We start from the raw sequence: 20,159 nt of genomic DNA on the forward strand, positions 1-20,159 counted from the left end.
CTTGGGGGCGCTGGTGGATGAAAAGCTGGACATGAGCTGGCAATGTGCACCTGCAGCCCAGAAGGCCAACCGTATCCCGGGCATCAAAAGCAGCGTGGCCAGCAGGGCGAGGGAGGGGATTCTGCCCCCCTGCTCCTCTCCGGTGAGACCCCACCTGGAGTACTGCATCCAGCTCCGGAGCCCCCAGTGTAAGAAGGACATGGAGCTGTTGGAGTGGGTCCAGAGGAGGGTGTCGCAGCTGAGTGGAATGCACCTCACTCAAGAGAAGCAGCAGTATGTTTTATTGAGGTAAAATAATAATTTGAGAGAGTTCAATAAATTCAGTGAAATTTAACAAAGTTTAACAGTGGTTTACCAGGTTCAATAAGTTTGATGGCAAGGTTCACCTTACTAATTACTGCATGGAAGGAACATACAATGGAAAATTGAGTTAGAATTGAGTTAGAATGATTCACATAGAGACCAGAGATGAAAAAGGTATGGAAGACGCCCCTGTTGAGTCACAAGGTTCAGAGTGGACTCCCTTGCTTTCTAAACTTCTGATGGCCAGGTCCAATCTTAGCCTCTGACCTGGACAACTGTTTATGTCTAATGGAAGAAATTCAAAGAGTGGGGAAGACCCTCATGTTGAGTCACAAAGTTCAGAGTAGACCTCCTTGCCTTCTAAATTCCTTTCGGAACCTAGGTGCAGCTAGGTCCAATCTTAGTCTCAGACTGGGACAATAGTTAATGTTTAATGGAATTATCTATACAAAGTTTATAATAATTAATATTGAGTAGCTACATGGATTAGTAATGTTTCATTAGTATTAATTCAGCATGCTATCAGACACTTATTGAGGATCTGTCACAAGTAAGAGATCTCTCCGCCTTGGGCAAGGAAGGATCCCTTACTCTCAGGTAAAGGATCTCAAACCTTGAGAGGCATCCCTGCTCAAGGGGAGAGTCACCTGGCACGCAGTCCAGCTGCAATTCTGGGAGAGCTCAAATTGGGCTTATCCTGATGGTGATTATATTTATAGAGTGAAGTAGGTGGCTTCCAGTCAGCAGTACAGACAAGATAGACGTCTTCATTTTGGCTCTGGTATCTTGTTCTGTACTTTGGGTATCTTGCATTTTTGGGCTTCGAAACCACCTTTTGAAATATCTTTCCGAGGGACCTTTACTCCCTTGTACGTGAGCCAGGAGCTCTCCAGCTCGCAGGTTCACCACAGGGCATGTTGCTCCTTAGTCAGCCGGAACCAAAGTACGGCTGGGGTCAAGTGTACCCATCACACTTCACCCTGTGACTACAGTCAACTTACTTCACGTCATAGAGTGGTGGTATGGTCACCTCTTGCCTCTATGCCATAAACATTTGACATACCATGTTAGCACGCTAGCAGATCCATGGTAAGCAAACAGCTTTAGCATAAAATATTACATATTATTTTTGTACATTATTGGGTGATTTCACATGATGAACAAGAACTATTTGCTTCATTACATACCAAACTTTTACATATAGAATGATTATAAGAAATAAGCATAATACTGTTAGAGCTAACAAAATTACAACTGGATGAAGCATTAGATTCAAAGTTCCTGTTGCTGTTGATGATTCCTTTTCTGAAACAGCATTAAAAGACATACATCGGGAACTAACTAACTCCCATTATCATACACACAAAGAGGTGAAACATAAGGAAGAGTTTAAGTGCCCATTAACCCCAAAAGGTGGCAGCTTACATACTGAAGAAGGAGATGTGAGTAACTTCCATGCATCTACTTGCCATATAGTCAGGACAATTTGGAATGATCCCTCTACAGCCCCGAGTTCTGACCGCCCGCCCGGCAGAGACTGCTTTGGCTGTGGACCTTTACTGATTACAATTACACAAGACTGCAGGGTCATCGAATCCCTCGATGGGAGGGACGACCCAGCACTGAGTGTAGTTCCCACGCAGACAGTGTCTGATGAAGATGGTTGCAAAAAGCAAAAGGTTTATGAGACTGATGAATTCATCCAGTATTTACTGAACTACTATCAGACACCAGGCTATGCACGTGTCTGCTCAGAGCCAAAACCCACTGTGAACAAGTGCTGGTGGAAGAGAGTAGTGTCTGATGATGATGGACAGTGTTTTCACATTAGCTTGAGTTACAAAATGTCCTCACAACAGTGACCTAGGTGCATTCAGGACACTTTCCTTTGTCTTTAAAATTAAACCTATTTCCCCAGTGATCAAATGCATCTGTTGGTTACTGTTTACTTCCTGCCCTATTAGCCAAAAACACACTTTCCTAACTAGTGAGTTCTGCTTCTGAAGCCCTGTGTGTCGGCGCTGAAAGGGAGGAACTGAGGGAACATCATTAATAAGATTTATGAGGTCAGTTAGTTCAGGCTTTGTTGATGTGCTACCTGGAAAAAGGGGAAAAAGGCATGGGGAGGGGAGAGAAGAAAGTGGAGACACAGGGGGTGATCAGGATCCATGGTGTGAGGAGATAACAGCTTGTAAAAAGGCAGTAGCAGTGATTTGCTCCAAAACAGGAGGTCTGTGCTGTTTTTTTGAAATATATAAAAAAACCCAACCCAAAAAACACACAAAAATCCCAATATGAAACTTTAATTAGTCTACATTCAGTGCCTTTTTACAGTGCATCCAGCAAAAGCGTCTAAGAAGATGGTCCTTAGCCCACCTTTGGCAAGAATGCTCTGCTGCAGATCCAATAGAGTATTCTCAAATCAATAAAAGGGCTAAAAGACATCTCTCTGGTTGCCAGGAACTCAACTACTTATGGCGTTGTATTTCCTTGGTGGGAAGAAAGTGTTTAGTCACCCGGGAGGGGGAAAAACTCAACTGTTTGAAGGAAGAATTCTAGACAAGGATACATGGATATAAACTTGCTATACGTTAGTACTGCTTGGAAACAGAAGGCTTCTAACCATAAAAGGGTGATATTTCTTCTTGGGATTTGCCTTTCTTGCTCGCCTGCACAAGACAGACCTCAGCTTAAGATTCTTCCCAAGCACAGGTTTTTTCCATCCAGTCTTCCCATTTCCATGACTCATTTCTTTGGTTGAGTTTTTACGTACTTGTCCTGGCTGATAAAATGAATCAGCAGATGAGCTCAGCCTTCCAATGCACAATCTAATCCATGGAAAAGATGGTGGCTGGTGTGAGTTTGTCTGTTGATATTTTTTCCCCTGTGTAAAGGGACCTGCCAGTCATTAAAGACAAAATATAAAAAAATGGATGTCACCAGCAAGATCAGTAACACCAATAACAGATGCCGTGTCCTGGGGAGGTATCTCTTCTGAAAGTGCAAAGGTGAGAACTTCTTCAATCAGTTCTGGTTGAGACATGGCTCGAAGAACTCATTTGATTAGATTCTTCTCTTCCTGCGTGTCTGCTTGCTTGTGAAGCTTCAGCATAGTGTCTAAAGTAGTACTATCTCCGTGCTTCAAAATAGTTCCATATGCAGGGCTCCTCAGATCAGCTAATAGCATTTGTTTTCCTTCCACATGGTGTCGTGAATGGGTGACTTAGAACACTTAAAGAACCACTGTCAAGGGTATCAGCAAAAGTGGTTTTAATATGTTGTAAAAGTGCGACTTAATGAAGTTGGATGGCAAGGTTCACTCTATTACTGTACAGCACAATCATCTGAACAATGATTCAGAATTACCAAGGCACAGATCAAAGTTACCAAGACAAAATCAAAGTTACCAACTCACAAATCAAAGTTACCATACTACAAGTTTATGTGCGATATCGGTCGCTTACCAGAGATCTGCCATGGGTGAAAGGTCTCTCTGCCTTGAGGAGCAACCTTGAGAGGCATCCCAGTCAAGGGGAGATCACTGCCACGCAGCCAAGCTGCCTAGTAGGGAGAGCTCAAAGAAGACTCACTTAGGCTGTCATATTTATGGAATAAAGTGGTTGGCTTGTAGTCAAATTACACTCCATGGGAAAAGTACGCATTAGATTTCTCGTACACACAACTTTATTGGTTCCTTGATAAAGGAGTATTGGAATATTCATGTGTTAATCACATGATCGGTGTTCCAAGCTCATATGCATCGATGCTTACGGTGTCACTCTGTTCCTTTGTGGGTTTTCAGAGAACAGATGGAAACCAGAGGAGTTCTTGGCCTGTTAACAGCTCAGGCCTTTACCTCCTTTTGAGCCTGTACCAAAGTACCAGTAGTTTGGTTCAGGGGTGAAGTGCCTCCATCACACTGCACCCTGTGGAGTTCTAGAAAACTAATTCTCATTACAGCCAAAAATTATCTGTTGGACTAAGAACTAACTTTCTTTCTTTCTTTCTTTCTTTCTTTCTTTCTCTTTCCCTTGTTGTAGATTAAACCCGTCATCATACAAGCTGGTTAGAAAGTCCTAACACGGAAGTTAAATGTGTTAAAAAAAGAGAAAACACCACCAGGTACTTTTTAATTTTCCCTTAAAGAAATGTAAGTTCAACAAGTTTTCTGCGCAGCCAGCCAGTGGATGGCAGCATTCCACTCATCATTCAGTTGTTTCTAGCTATAAAGTGGTTGGGTAGGTGAGCTGCTGCTTATTCAGTATCTGATCTCATCAGTATCTAGGGAAAGAATATTTCAGCAGTCCACAAATTAGTTTCATGAGTCAAACCTGCAATGACAGCCATCTGCAATAAGCAAGGTTGTGTCATTGTTATTTTTGAAACAAAACAATGCAATTTTCCTACTGTCCTTTGGAACAGGTCTTGGTGTTCTATTTCAAAATTAAATACAAGACAGAGGTTTGATTTTTCCTATAGACTGTGCAAGATAGGGAGATATATAGTCTCAATATGGAAAGTTATCTTAGCTTTTAAATTTCTTGAGCAGTATGTAACATCCAGACAGTTCCTGGAATGATGTTCCCAAGCCACAAGCAGAACCATAGCCAAGATTCTTATTTGCACGTATTTAAACACACTTTGTGCCCAAAGCTTATTCCAACTATCTTCCTCCGCTGCCTATTCCTGAAGCTCCCAGAGAAAGCTTGTCTACGTACACTGGCTGCCAGGCTTTAAATCAAGCCAATTTGAAATGTAGTAGGTTATGATCTTGCAATCTGTGTGAACGCTCCTATGCATCAAAGTTGATTTATTTCAAATCTACTTTAGCTAAATAAGAATAAACTGAGAATAAACAAAAGATCTGGCTCTACACAGCCCTTTGCACCAGTTCTGCCTAAACTGATTTTCAAAGACATCACATGACCTGTGCAAGCAGGGTTTCACCTTTCCTTGCTGTCCAGTATTAAAAAGAAAATTTTTGTGAGAGTAGAGCAAATCAGGGGTCTGCCCAATCTCAGTAGGTAACAGATGGGATAAAGCCTAGAAAACTACAGGTTGCAGAGAAAAGTATAACTATCCTGCAAGAGGGAGATGTGGGATAATTATGGCACTCAAGATCTCTTTCTAATGTCTCAGACATTATATCTTCCGCATAAAACGAGATAGCTAATACTGGTCAAAACTGTATCTGCAAAACGATTCTGTATTTTCTTGTTGCCTCTAGAAACATCAAACCCACTTCTGAAGCAAGGTGCTCAGTTTCCCATATTGTTTGTAGCAATTATTTCCATAGTTGTATTATTCACTGCGTCAAAGTGAATCAGTTCCTTCATCCACTGTGTAAAAGTGAATCATCCCTTTATCAGTTTTGGATGTGGCACTTTTAATAATATGACATGGCACTTCTCAACATGAGAACGTTGCCAGAGTGATTTCCTTAAACAGCAGTTTTCTCTGTCTCCTTTGCCAGAGGAAATACAACTTGCTGTTCCTTCACAGAGTAACTCACCATGCTGCTCCAGCAACGTGCGCAGTCCTAGTAGGCAGGATACTCTGCAATTGTAAAAGACCACAGTTTCCAGTAGTTTGCTCCCTGAAATACAGAATATAAAATAGATTGTAATTACATATAATTTGCTTAATTACAGGTAATAAACTGTGGTTTTTTTCTGCAATCAGGAGGCATAGGATGAGTTTTTTACCTATTTGTGTGAGTTAGTACCTCTGGTAGCAGAGGTGCTAAGATGCACCAATGTTGGGTTGGAACATACTGTGCTTAAAAAGGAAGACAGCATTCTTATGCCAGTCACAAGCCTAACAAAATGAAACCAAAAGCCTCAAAAACACTGTGATGGTGACCAGAAAGTTATAGATATTTGTGACAGAGTGTAACAGAGTTCAATTAAAAAAAAATCTAAACTTCATTGTTTGTCATTTAGTTCTTACAAAATAATTGCCAATGACATTAGAAAATGGAAATGTACTTTTTGTATAACCCCTCTCATAACAGGAAAACCAAAATATTAACAGCATTGTCTCCTAAATTAGTAGGTCTGTATCTTCTTATCTCTTATTTCTGTACCCCACACTCAGATCTTGAAAGAAATAGCTTTGTATGGCTATATTAAACTATTTATTTATGAGTTAAAACATGAAAGTTTCTCAACTTATTGCAACTTTGGAAAAGCAGCAGTTACAGAGTAGATTAATATAATGCCCCTGCAGCTGCAAACTTATCTCAAATTCTAGTTTGCCTATTTGGGTTTGGAAAAATATATGTAGAAAGGAAAAACATCATGTAACTTAGAGACAGTATCTTTCTTTGAAATTTAACCCCTCGTACCATGAAAAGACAATTTTATCTTTTAAGATAAAGAAAACCACAAACCACTGTCAATGTATAATGGACTGCTAGAAAACCTTCCTAACACAAGAACCAACAGCTGTGGAGAAGGCAAGTAGACCCAAGAAGCATTTGTAGGTAAAGGTAGTATCTTTATCGTATCAACTTGTATAGTAAGAAAACGCAGACATGCTTTTTGGCACACAAAGGTGGAACAGAAATAGACTTCCACACTAGATGTACCCCTAACAATTATTCTCAGGTTGTAATTGTATACATAACAATTAGACCATCTGAGAAAAGTGTTCGGTACACACCTCTGCCTGCAACTCTAGGCTTGTGCGTGTCCTACGATGATCGCCCATTGCAGTTACAACTGTAACCGTAACAAGGGAAGAAATAAGTTGTCTGTTTTTAAGAAGGGGGAGAAAGGATATAAAATGTACCATGTTTTACAGTTGTATTTGGAAGATGGCAAGAGACAAAAACCCACTGAAAACTGAGGGAGTATTTGAGTGAATGGCTGCCCTAAATTGAATTCCCTTGGGGACCTTAAAGAAGATCAACCAAGTGCCGGAAAGTGCAGATGGTACCTTCAACAGCATGCTGGCAAGGCACTGACAGCCTTGGGAGCTGCTCGGCTGCAGGGAGCTGGCTGCCACATGGTGCCAAGCAACACAGGTACCGTGTTTCTGTTGGTTAAACACGGACAAGGTAGTGCCAAAACAGAGAAAAGCTGGCATTAAACCTTACATGCACATCACTCAGTAGTGGATGAGCTACCTTTGACACAGGACAAAGAAAAACCTGGTATTGCACCACACCCCTGTAACTCAGCCTTCGCACCGCCCAAGTGAGGCAACTGCCAAGGAAGTAACTCTTTCTCTTGGGGGCTTCTTTAAGCCAACACACATATACGATGACCACAGGCCAATGCTGCCCAGCAGCAGGCGGACACCTGCTGAGAGCGGGCGTGCAGGATGGCCATGGGCCTCGGCCGTGTGGGCCCTCAGGGGCGAAGAGTGGGGTGAGAAGGCACAGCCCGGGCAGCTGCCGGCACCTCCTGGGGCTCAGCCCAGCCCTGCTTTGCCAATCATAGAATCACAGAATGGTTTGGGTTGGAAGGGACCCTAAAGATCATCTAGTTCCAGTCCCCATGCCATGGGCAGGGACACCTCCCACTGGACCAAGTTGCTCAAAGCCCCATCCAGCCTGGCCTTGAGCACTTCCAGGGATGGGGCAGCCACAGCTTCGCTGGGCAACCTGTGCCAGTGTCTCACCGCCCTCATAGTGAAAAATTTCTTCCTGATACCCAATCTAAATCTACCCTCTTCTAGATTGAAGCCATTACCTCTCGTCCTATTGCTACATGCCCTGATAACGAGTCCCTCTCCATCTTTCTTGTAGGTCCCCTTCGGATGCTGGATGGGGCTATAAGGTCTCCCCGGAGCCTTCTCTCCTCCAGGCTGAACACCCCCAAACTCTCTCAACCTGTCTTCATAGCAGAGGTGCTCCAGCCCTCTGAGCATCTTTGTGGCCTCCTTTGGACCTGCTCCAACAGGTCCACGTCCTTCTTATGTTGGGGGCCCCAGAGCTGGACACGGTACTGCAGGTGGGGTCTCACCAGAGCGGAGCAGAGGGGCAGAATCCCCTCCCTCGTCCTGCTGGCCACGCTGCTTTTGATGCAGCGTGGAACGGGGCTGGCTTCCTGGGCTGCGAGCACACATTGCCGGCTCAATGCTCAATCATTCCTCAAAAACACGCGTGAAACCCCCAAACACCGCACAGCCGCGCCGCCCCGGGCTGCCCTTCCCCCGGGCTTCGGCCGCCTCAAAATGGCCACCGGGGTCGCGGTGCCCCCCGGGCCCGGGGTCGAGGCGGGCAGCTGGGCTCTGCTGTGGGGGGCGGGAGGAGCAGGCGATGCTGGGCCGCGCCCCAGAGGCGGGTCCCGCCGCCGCTGCCTGGCGTGCGCCGCCTTCCGTTCCGTTCCGTTCCGCTCCGCTCCGCCCCGCCCCGGGGCGGTGGCGGGAAGGGCGGCAGGAGGGGTAAGGGGAGATGGCGGGTGGCCGGGCTTGGTGCCCAGCTCCTTCGGGCGAAGCAGCCGTGGCTGCCGGAGGGCGCTGGGAGCTCCAGCGCCGGGGAGTGGCTGCGGCGCACCCTATGTGGGGAAGGGGCCACGGCCGGGGGGCCCTGCCGGGACGGGCTGGCCGGTGCCGGGCTCGGCTCGGATCGACTCGGGCGGGCCGGCCCTCTCCTCCCCTCTCGTCCGGGCGCCGGGGCGGCGGCGGGCTCGGCCGGAGGAGCGTCTCCCTCTCGCCTCCTCCTGCGGCCCGGGCGGTGCGCGCCGCGAGTCGCTGGGCCCGGGGGGCTTCCCGGAGAGGCCGCAAAGGCACTTTGGCAGCCCAGAGCAGGGCCCGGGGGTGGCGGCTGCCCCGCAGCCGGGGCAGAAGAGCGGGTCGGGCCCTGCCTTCGGCTCCCGGCGAAACCGCCTCCGGGCGACGGCCGAGGGGTGGGCGGCAGCCGGGCGGTGTCTGGGCCCTGGCCGCGGGCCTCCTTCGAAGTGGTGGTGGCAAGTAGGCTTAAAGGAGTCGCTAGTCTTACATGCTGTGTGTGCGTTTGGGATTCATATGTTTTCCATTGGAGAGTGTTAGAATATTGCAAGAAAAATTGCTCGGGGGCTGGAGAAAGTGCCTCACAACGACAGACTGAAGGAGCTGTCAAGGAGCTCAAGCTATGTATTTTATGTAAGAAAGATGACTGAGAGGCACCTGGATTATAGCATGTAAAAGGAGGAAAAAAACCAACCAAACAACCCCAAACCCACAAAACCACCTAGCTGCTGAAAGGATGTGGATCTAGTAGAGGAAGCCTTAACAAAAAATCAGTATTTGGAAGTGGCTTCCATTTCGAACGGCAACTGAGTGAGGAATGGAACAAACTGCTGGTGGGAAGCAGCAGGTTTTTGTACCATCATGTTTTCGAACCAGAGCCAGGTGCCTTCCTGGAAGAGAAGGTGCAGCCGAATACGGTTAGCACAGGCCAGAGAAGTGATCCGATGGCCTGTTGTAGTCCGGATCAGCTTGAATCTGTTCTAAAATACTGTATTATTTTAGGCCCCTGAGACATAGGAAGTTGTTGAGTTTCACGAGAATTCCTCAGCAGAGCTGGGAAATGGTCACAGATCTGTAGAGTCCCAGGTCAGTATCTTAGTTCCTTTTTATACATTTATACACCTTTTTTTTTTTTTTTTTTTTTTATGTGGAGCATCTATCAGGGTCATAACAACACGTGATCCCAGAAAAAAGGCATGCAGCTAGGAAAGGACAGTTCAGCCTGCAGTTATCATAGTAAACCCTAGTGCAAGGGCAAGTGTGTTCCTGATGTTATAACCGTGGCAGAATGGCTAAAAGGAAATAATCATTTGGTAAAGGAGTTGAATGTCAGATTCCTTGTGATTTGTCAGTTGGAACTGTTAAAATCTAAAGTTAACAGCTTATTAATATGTCAGGGTTGATTCCAAAAGGCTGTGCTGCTGAGCAGCAAGCCATTGGATCAGCCAGTGGATAATTCTGTGCTTTGTACCCAGTGATGTGATGAGAAATACATTTCTGGTGCTTGAAAACCTCCTGGCTATGAAGAAGGGTGGGGAAGAGGTAATGGTCCGCGCTGGCAAACCATTATAGTTTACTCAGCTCTATAAAGAGACTTTCGGGCTTACTTTTAGGTGATTTACTGCAGTAGTAGGAATATGGTTGCAGCCATGATGGTGAAAGGGTGTAAGTGAAGAAAGATTTGCAAGGGCAGGATAATATCAGTTGGTTTAATGGATGTACTTGCAAAATGGAACAAGCGTTTGTGTACACCAGCTGTTCTTCAGGCTTGACTTTCATGTCTCTACAGGTTTCAACAGCAGTGTCCTGGATGTTCTAACCAGCTGCATCTCAAATCTTAGTGTGATGGAAAAAGTGCAGTTGATACTAAGATTATAGAGAGCTTTAGGAAGCTCTTTGTCTTAATGCACAGTGGGCAGAAAGGATTCTAGAGACTACTCACTTTTTCAGTTTTGTAGTAAGTACTTTGGCTTTGCTTGTATGAGATACTGAAGGTGTGTCTGTATATAGACACAGCCGTATTCAGAGATTAATCAGCCATATTCATATTAATCATATTAATCAGCCATCAGACATATTCAGCCTTGCCTGACAAAGTTGTGGTTAATTCTGAGTGCATTTGGCAGCAGTTCTTTTAACACGAGCAGTGCTGCAGTCTGTGCTGTAGCTGCTGCTTCCAGAGATTCCTGTTGTTTGGTTTGTTTTTTTAAACTACGCTAGCTTTTCCTTCAGTACATCTGTATTTCTTTTCTTCATCATTCTGAATATTAGGTCCAGTCACCCTCTTTACCAGACAGCTTCTTGCACTGCACTTGTCTTCCCCTGTAGATTGAAGGCAAACAGGCATTCCTCGAGTAATGGCAGTGTAGTTTTTGACCTGTGACAACTGTCTTAGAGACTTTTTTTCATTTTGCTTCAGTGGAAGCTTTTATGTGGCACTCCTACAGTTCTCTCTCTATATGTATCTTTTTTTTTCCCCCTTTGGTTTATTATTTGGCTTGGGTTTTGGTTATATATGGTTTTTATGTTAGCATAGCCAAAAACACAGTTAGGTGGCAAAAAAAAGAAATAAAAATATAGCATATGGACAGCACTAAAATATACTAACCTTTATTTGTTACTAGCTGCTGAGGTTTTGTGGAAGAAACTGGCACAGATGGTGGTTTGCCAACTTTTGCTCTTTTTTCCTTGAAGTTAGACCTGAGAAGTCCTTGCTAACCAGTGGAAGCTTCTCTTAAACTTATTGGACACTTAAGCACACGAGGGGAAAAAACCTTACAGTTGTCCTGTTTGTACTGGGCATAGAGATACTGATATTTGAAGTTCATGTATCTGAACTTAAGTCCTTTAACCAGAAAACGGCTTTTTACTGTTTTGATTTCCTGAAAAATTGGTGTGGGTAAGGTAAAAATTGTAAATATTTTCAGTGTGGTTGGCACTGAAAGTGGGAGATAATCTCAGGAGCTGGCGAGACTCTTTGAAAGATACTTGGTTTCTTACTCCTAAGCATGAAGTAGGTGCATCAGCTGCCCTAATCAGGTGGCTTTTTGCTAGTAAAGAGTACCCTTTCTCTTCTCTGTACCTTTTTTCTTAAGTATGTTGAAGATGAATCTATTTAAGTGCTGTGCCTAGTGTGGCATTATAAAAGAACACTGGCAATCTCTAAGCTGAAGTTCAGCAGCCTAATAGCTTAAACTAGGACACCTCTGTAAGTACTTATTAGGGTGTACCCTGTTTCAGTATTTTTTTCCCAGCAGGTGATTTCTAAACTGTGACCCTGAAATATACCTCTGTGCTGGAAATAACACTTGATCTTATTTATTTTTTCAGTGTAGGTAGACCTTGATGTGATTTGCTTGACTGTTTTCTTTTAATGTGCTCACATCTGGGCATTTGAAACTGATTAAAGGCAGCACACATCAACAGAATTAATCCATTTTTAAGCAAGCAAGCATTTGATCCAAGAGATGTTGCTCTGAGAGTCAGTGAACTCTAGTTTGGCAGAACTGCATGAATCCTGCAGCTAGGAATGCTCAGCTGAACATACTGAACTTTGAGTCCCGGGAAAAGCATGCCAGGAACAGGTTTGGCCAAAGGTATGATGTCAAATTGTGAGCCCCTAATGTCACAGCAGGAGGAGATGTTTGGGAGTGGGGTGTTTGAGCTTGACTGACAACCCAGTGTGAATTTCAGAAGAGATATTCTAGTATGCCAAGGTAGAGAGACATTCTCATAAGTGTAGTAGTCACCTGGGGCCTCTCGTTTGCTGAGTAGATTGTCTGTGTTTGTATAAATACAGGGCAAACTGAGCTTCTAGGACTGATTCTGCTTCTTCCATGACAGGTGACCTTTGATACAACCAGTCATTCTAGTGAAAGAGCCATAAGAAAGAGAAGCCTGGAAGGACTAAAGCTGCAAGAACAGGAGCACGTTCGAAAAAAGGGGGAAAAAAAGACAGGGGGTTGAAAGGTGAGAGTGTATTTTTAGAGGATGTCCCATTTTCCTGAGATTTGTTACGCTACCTCAGACCGAGTAAAATCCAGGAAGAGTAGCAAATGTAAAAATACAGGCTTTGAGGAAACAGGAGTTGGAGAACTTGAAGCAGTACTGTGTAGTTTTTAATTTATGTGTTACTGTTGGAAAGGAAAGCATCGTGATAATGCTGTGTATAAGGCATCAGATGAAGGGGTGTGGGTAATGAGAAAGGTTGGACTAGACACATGCTGAGGTCCCTTTCATGTTGGATTATTCTCTGATTGTGTGGGCCTGGAGTGACATGGGAGAGCTGTTGCTCTCAAATTGATGAGGCTTGATTGCTTAAGATTTTGCATGTGGGCTTTTTGTATTGCTCTATGCTGCGACATCACAAACTAATGTCTTTCTGCCCTGAAGGAAAATTAATGTGACATATATTTCTAGGTCCCTCCCAGTTGACTGGAAGGTCTAAAGCTGAAGATGAACACTTTTCCACCTTTCCCAATAGCCTCTTTTACGTGTTATTTTTTCATTGTTGTTATCTTCAGGGCAGTGTTCCTAAATTTTGTATATGAGTAATAATAGTATATTGAAGTTTTAATTCTGTAGATAGTGTGTTTGGATGGTGTCCTAAGCTGTCACTAGTAATTAATCATGTTACACACTTTCATATCTTAAAAAACCCCAACATTTATAACACAGAGCATAGCGACTCTAACAGTAGGTGTCTGAAAACACTGCTGTGCTTCCATTGTCAATACCCTCTTATTCAAATACTTTTTAAGAAAATACTTTTAAACACTTTAAAGTAAAAACACTTACTTAATAGGTAAAGCAAAAGCCATGTTCACAAGCAAAGCAAAACAAGGAATGAATTCACCAATTCCCATTGGCAGGCAGGTGTTCAGCCATCCCCAGGAAAGCAGGGCTCCATCATGGTTAACAGCGACTTGGGAAGACAAATGCCATCACTCTGAATGTCCCCAGCTTTTATTGCTGAACATGATGCCACGTGGCATGGAATATCCCTTTGGTCAGTCAGGGTCAGCTGTCCCAGCTGTGTCCCTTCCCAGCTCCTTGTGCACCCCCAGCCCTCACTAGTGGGGTGATGTGAGGAGCAGAAAAGCCCTTGACTGTGTGTGAGCACTGCTTGGCAGAAACGAAAATATCCCTGTGTTATCAACAGTGTTTTCAGCACAAACTCAAACCATAGCCCCAGAATAGCTGCAGTGAAGAAAATTAACTTTACTGCAGCCAAAAGCAGCACACAGCTTCAATTTTAATTGTTTAGAATAGTGGGAATAGTCTTGTAGTATCTCTTAAATGGAACCCTCATGCTAATCTGTAGGGGAGATTTGGTAACTTAAGAATTAGATCCAAATGATCAGTCTCTATTTGTGTATTTGAAGACAAACAATGATGTGGCTCTATCGGAAACCCTGGAATACAAAGCATTGGAAGAGACAAAGAACTTTCTAAATGTGTGCGTCAGTTGGATGCATGTCATCTCTGTGCCATGTTTTTTTTTTTTAAACACGTTATTCTACAAACAAGATTTCTTGTTAGCCACATGCAGATTCTTGGCGACTGGTTGCTGCTTATTAGCATTTCAAAGAGTTGCATCCAATTCCCCAGGACTCAAAATGTCAAACAAATGTCATCTAAATTGTCCCATATTGATAATTACCTAGAAAAAGACGTGGTGTTGAAAAGAAGTTCAAGAGAGAAAAAAGAAAGCTAAGCTGGAGAGGAGAGAAGAGAGGCAGATAGATGGAGATGAGAAACATCCCCCAAAGCAGCGGAAGGTACCAGCTGAAGAGCAGCAGTGGCCAGAGAATATGCCTGAATGGGAAGAAAGGAAATCCCTGCTAGCTCAGAGAAGAGTGGAGTCTGTCAGACTGCTTACAGTGCTGTTAAACCATGTGAAAGTAAGACTATTTTAAAACATATTTTAAGTTTTGAAGGGTATTTATTTGAGCCTGAATAATTCACTAGACATTTGATGTCTTGATGCCATTCAGAAGAATGCCTTGGGCCTGACCACTCAGAAGGCCTGAGGTCTAAGGCGTGTGACAGTTGGCTCTCCTCTTGCTCTGAGAGCTCATTTCCACCCAGAAACTTTGCCTTTGATGCTTGTCCGAGGCCTTGTTGTTACTGAGTAGAAATAGGGCTGGAAGGGCTGTATCGGCTCTGTTAGACCTGGTCCAGTGTTGCAAATGGTGAGTTTTGGGGTGGGAATGCAAATGACGCTATCTCTGCCTGTTTTCGCCTCAGGTCTGCAGGAGACAGAATTAAATTGACATAGAATACGCCCGTTGCATTTCTAGTAGCCTCTCCTTTGTGGCCAACGCTAAGCTGTCAGTTTTATTTCAGCTTGATTCAGCTAATGTGTTGTGAGAGTCAGCAGAGGAGTTATAAAAATTTGATTGTTTTGCACACAGATCAATGTTTGGAGGTTTATTTTAGTGCCCTGGGCTAAAAAAAGTTTTAAATGAAAACAGGGGTTGTCATTTCTCAGGGGTGCTAACATGGCTTTGTCTTCAGTTAGCTTTTAACAAGTGCATGTTTTCCCCGATCCTTAATGTTAAAGATTTCTAAAGGACTACAATTTCCGAAGAGCTGAAGTCAGAGGCCACCCTTGCCATTCTGCATGACTTCTAGGGCCCCATAATATCTGACATTGCCCTCTTAGTTATGAAGGTGATGCGTTAAATAAACTTCTGTTTTTCACTACTTGGAAAGATGTAGATTGGTTGTATATGAACTCATTTAAAACAGTATATAACAAAGCAATTTATTCTAAATAAAATAGTTACAAAAGTGTAGTAATTTTACTGTTGTACACAATACTAGTTGTTTTGATGCAGTGATCAAACATATTTTCTTATGCAGTTGCAGTGAGATAGATGAATTGTTTGAAAGGTCCACTTTCTATTTTAATTGAGAGTGCAGCTTTCTGAGATGATGAACTACATGTAGTTCTAACTTGGGAATAGTGAGATTGTGTGGTCAAGCTCTGAACTAAGACGAACTTACCTCTCACCTATATAACCTTCTGACTGGGACTGCTTGCTTAGGAATTTGCAGTTTAGCACTGTTTATAGCACTCAATACATGTACATAATCATTTTCCTGATTTTTTTATTTGAAGGATATTGCGCAGTTGGCAAGTCAAAAAGTGGATCCTTCATTGGGCGTAAGGAAGGATGATTCCTTTTCTGAAACAGCATTAAAAGACATACATCGGGAACTAACTAACTCCCATTATCATACACACAAAGAGGTGAAACATAAGGAAGAGTTTAAGTGCCCATTAACCCCAAAAGGTGGCAGCTTACATAGTGAGGAAGGAGATGTGAGTAACTTCCATGCATCTACTTGCCATATAGTCAGGACGATTTGGAATGATCCCTCTACAGCCCCGAGTTCTGACCGCCCGCCCGGCAGAGACGTGTACAACTCCTTTGGCTGTGGACCTTTACTGATTACAATTACACAAGACTGCAGGGTCATCGAATCCCTCGATGGGAGGGACGACCCAGCACTGAGTGTAGTTCCCACACAGACAGTGTCTGATGAAGATGGTTGCAAAAAGCAAAAGGTTTATGAGACTGATGAATTCATCCATTATTTACTGAACTACTATCAGACACCAGGCTATGCACGTGTCTGCTCAGAGCCAAAACCCACTGTGAACAAGTGCTGGTGGAAGAGAGTAGTGTCCGATGGTGATAGTGATTTTGACATCAGCTTGAGTAACAAAGATGGTCAGCACTTCATGGAAGTGAGTCCTGTACAAAACTTCAACAAGAGAAATTGTAGTTGCGATGATAACTATAGGCTGGTGATCACTGCTGGGGAACTTCAGTCAACAGGCACAGTGTTAGAAAACAAGACCCATGGGGGTAGGTTTGCAAAAAAGTTGCAAGTGCGGAGGAATGACTCACTGACTGTCAATAACTTACCACATGCTGGACTGAATCATTCTTTGCATTGCACTGCTGTTAGTCATGATAAAGAACTCAAACCAGAAGATGGTAGCGATGAAGGTACTGTACTATACAAGATACGTAGATCTGCTTGCAGATTAAAGGATCTGTTGGAAGAGATCAGTGATTCTGAGTACTTTAGAGAGGCACATAGCGGCTTAATGAAGAGAACAGAAAGAAGGTGTGAAGAAATTTACAGCAATTGTAATAAAGGGTGCTTGCCTGCCAAAGCTGGGGAAAGAAGATTACTGGTTTGCCTTAAAAATGTAACTCTGGAAGGTCAAGAGAAGGAAAGCAGCAAATGTAGTTTCTGTTCTAATTCTGTCCATCAGGGCTTAGTAAGGCAGTGTGAACATAAGCTTAAGAAGTCGTGCAAGAGGTCTAGTAGTAAATTAAGACATGAAGGACAGAAAAGTGAGAGACAGTCCAGGGAAGAGGAGAGAAATGCTTCCAAAATGAAGAAAAGGCAAAAAAAGCTTTCTTCTAATCTTTTATCTGATGAATGTGGCTTTTCAGAGATGGACACTTGCATGCAGCTGGAGTCGCTCAGAAAGATACAAACAAAATGTAAGAAAATGCTCCATGACAAAGTGAAATTCAAGACATTTCATGCTGCCATGACAACACCAGATGTTGCTGCTCATGATGGCTCGCCACTTCAGGAGACTCTCCAGAGGACAGGTGAGAAAGAGGGACACCAGAACTAAGGTGACTGAATCTGACAGGTCTCTGGCAGGTGAGGTTAGTTGCCGCAGTTCTTACAGTCATGAATGATAAGTGTTTTTAAAAAGAGTTTTAAAAAGCATACACATAGCATAAAAAAAAAAAGAGTGCGACTTCTCTGCGGTTAAAGGTTTGTTCAGTTTAGCTCAGAAACACTACACACATCTGCAGTTGAAGAGTAGTATTTGTCTACTTAGTTGTATAGCAAAGCATCTGTCATGGGCATTAGGTGGTTATTCTGTTAATAACAACATGAATGCTAACAACATGCTTTAGACGACTAAAACATTGTTAGGCAACTCAGTATGTGGTACATCTGTGTGGGAAGTACTGTCTGAAGTTAGTGAATTTATATACAGGTAGTAATTTGATCTGCATACAGGATTACTGTGTTTCTGGCTATTGTTACTCACAGCCCTTTCACAGTTTCCTATGCTTTCTGTTTGTTGGCATATACCGTACAGCTACCTCCCCCTACCCTTTCCCTCCCTGCCCCACCAACAAACTCATTTCAAGTAACTTTTTCATATACTTATCTACAGGAGATGAGAGGAAATTAATGTTGAGAAGAGAGATGGATGCAGATGTCAGAGGATGCTCTCTGTTTCCTCTTGAGATAATTCAGACAAACCCCTGCTCAGATACTTTCTGTGGAGCAGAGCCCAGAAGAGGATGCTGAACAGCTACTATATAATGGCTCTCAAGTTTCTATATAGAAGTGGGAGAAGAAAGCCCTTTGACCATTAAATGGTATATGAAATACTGGGGGTTTTTTTGCTTAGGTAATTCCTTTGGTTAGAATATCTAACTGGTGTAGTGAGCCACAAAACCAGAATCTGTGTTTGCCTTCTGGATAACAAACGACCAAAACTTTCCGCAGGGCCAGACGAACTTTCATGGACCAGTTGCTAAGAATTCGAAAGGTTACAGATTGAGAGCTCAAAGTGTTATATTGTGATTAAATGTAGGGAACCGTGTAAATATCAAAGTTGCAGTATTTAGTAATAATGAGTCATTGGAAAAAAACATAGCTGTGTAAATACCAGAGCAAGCATATGAAGTGCCTCCTCAATCAGATCGTTAAAATGATGGGGCTGGAAGGTGTGGGGGACGTTTATACTCAATTGTGTGAAGTAATAGATTTCCAAATATGGAAAAAATCCCATCTTCTGTAAAACCCACACTGGAAAAATGCTTTTTTTCTATTTACAATTGTAGAGGTGTTTCTGAAAACTTGCTGGTCTTTTGGAGGATGGATTTCACTGAACTTGTGCTGGATGTAGTGCTTCCAGGAACCCAAATGATTGTCTAAGCAAAGCTCTGAATGTTAGATGGTGAAAGGGCAATGTTTGTCAGCTTGCTGACAGTCCCCGTATGGATGCAGGTTGAAAATTTGTCCACAGGATTTCAAAATGTGCCCTTTTGAAGGCACATGCAGTGAGATAGCTATTTAGTATGAGTTTCCTTACAAACATTTCCAGAAGAATTGTCAAATGTCAGATTCGTGCTGCATGTAGGCAAAAATGTGAAAATGCAGTCTAGGAGCTTGAGTTATATCCATATTTGTTCAGCTGCCTATATTTACAAGACAGCAACAATTGCTTTTGGACAAAGTCCCTTAGCAGGATACAGAGGACCAGTTCTAAGTTCGATACACTGATTATTTCAGCTTTCATTTTAGTATGCTTTATTTATTACATGTCAATATACTAAGTTAATGTCATGATGTTGCCTTCATTACATAGAATCTTACCCATGTTTGTAACTTCTGGTCTAATAAATAGTAATAAAAAAAATAGTAATTGTTCGTGGTAGATAGATTCCCCCTCCCCCCCCCGCCAGTGTTCAATACTGGTGATTCCTACAGGCTTCTAAACCAGGTTTTATCAGTCTTCTCTGTTCATACGTTCAGATGTTGAGTGCCTTTTCAGGATCATGAATGACAAATGGTTGCTACTCAAAGTACTCTTAGTCTATTACTTTTATCTAAAAAGATGTTATTTTCTTGACATAAATATTTTCTGACTATTTTGGAGAACTTTATGCCCCTCATAAGTCTCCTTTTTAGTATTTTATGGAGTTACAATGAAGATCAGCTATTGTATTTGTTGACCATGTAAAATGTTTCACTCGCACTGATACAACATACCAAGGGTGTTTGTTTTTTCTCTACGCAATATTTGCAGATTAATTATGGCAAAACTTTCCCCTCTGCCAATCTGTAGACAGTCTTGTGTCCCTAAGTACCCATTTCCCATGAGACAGGCTTTTCAATTACAGGTGAGGAAGTATTTCTTCTTGTTAATCTGGGGGAGCAGGAACTAAAGATTTCCTTCGGTGTAAATGTCCAGTGTTTTATGAACATGTCACAATATTCAATAACAAATAAATACCAGTTCTGTAATAGCTTCTTGCGTTCACCTATATTGATTGAAGCTGATAAAGCAAATACTCTACTTCCAAGTCCTCATTCCATCTAAAAGATTGTTAGTAAATAAAATACATGTGCACTTTAAAATGTGAGACACCATTGTAATCTTCATACTGAAACAGAACTTCTGTGTTTCCTATCTGTTTACAGATGGCATTATTTAGAACCTGTTTTCAGGTATGTTCATACTAATTCCTTACTTTTCCTATCGACACACTTAGTTTGAGCCCCATCCTTTCATATGCAGGACTGTTCAGTATCATTTTGTTTATTGTCATGAA

General features: G+C 42.9%; 1 protein-coding gene and 1 long non-coding RNA gene across 10 annotated transcripts; both read left to right on the forward strand.

Annotated features, from left to right (window-relative positions):
• Positions 1-65: 65 nt before the first annotated feature.
• Positions 66-8,187, forward strand: LOC128915179 (uncharacterized). Its single transcript, XR_008468547.1, has 3 exons — positions 66-288; positions 7,108-7,330; positions 8,057-8,187. It is a non-coding gene; the product is annotated as an uncharacterized LOC128915179 (long non-coding RNA).
• A 411-nt stretch (positions 8,188-8,598) lies between these two features.
• LOC128915178 (A-kinase anchor protein 17B-like) lies at positions 8,599-20,119 on the forward strand. 9 transcript variants are annotated; one of them, XM_054215205.1, is made up of 7 exons: positions 8,671-8,694; positions 9,763-9,846; positions 10,550-10,717; positions 12,604-12,729; positions 14,427-14,663; positions 15,887-17,405; positions 17,990-20,119. In XM_054215205.1, exons 5-7 carry the CDS (start codon positions 14,574-14,576, stop codon positions 18,124-18,126), a joined length of 1,746 nt encoding a protein of 581 aa, XP_054071180.1. In that variant the 5' UTR covers positions 8,671-8,694; positions 9,763-9,846; positions 10,550-10,717; positions 12,604-12,729; positions 14,427-14,573; the 3' UTR covers positions 18,127-20,119. The 9 variants fall into 9 exon arrangements, with proteins under 9 accessions (XP_054071181.1, XP_054071176.1, XP_054071180.1 ...); XM_054215201.1 differs by lacking the exon at positions 10,550-10,717 and having other exon boundaries at positions 8,635-8,694; XM_054215206.1 differs by lacking the exons at positions 9,763-9,846; positions 10,550-10,717 and having other exon boundaries at positions 8,599-8,694.
• Positions 20,120-20,159: the final 40 nt, after the last annotated feature.

Source organism: Rissa tridactyla, chromosome 9, assembly GCF_028500815.1.
Source record: "Rissa tridactyla isolate bRisTri1 chromosome 9, bRisTri1.patW.cur.20221130, whole genome shotgun sequence".
In the NCBI taxonomy this organism is placed as follows: Eukaryota; Metazoa; Chordata; class Aves; order Charadriiformes; family Laridae; genus Rissa; species Rissa tridactyla.

Excerpts from the sequence above, each read along its gene's own strand:
- LOC128915178 (XM_054215206.1), top strand. The coding sequence starts at position 14,574 with ATGCCTGAATGGGAAGAAAGGAAATCCCTGCTAGCTCAGAGAAGAGTG. Across the intron at positions 14,664-15,886 it reads TGCTGTTAAACCATGTGAAA|GATATTGCGCAGTTGGCAAG; the intron begins GTAAGACTATTT and ends TTTTATTTGAAG. Across the intron at positions 17,406-17,989 it reads GGAGACTCTCCAGAGGACAG|GAGATGAGAGGAAATTAATG; the intron begins GTGAGAAAGAGG and ends ACTTATCTACAG.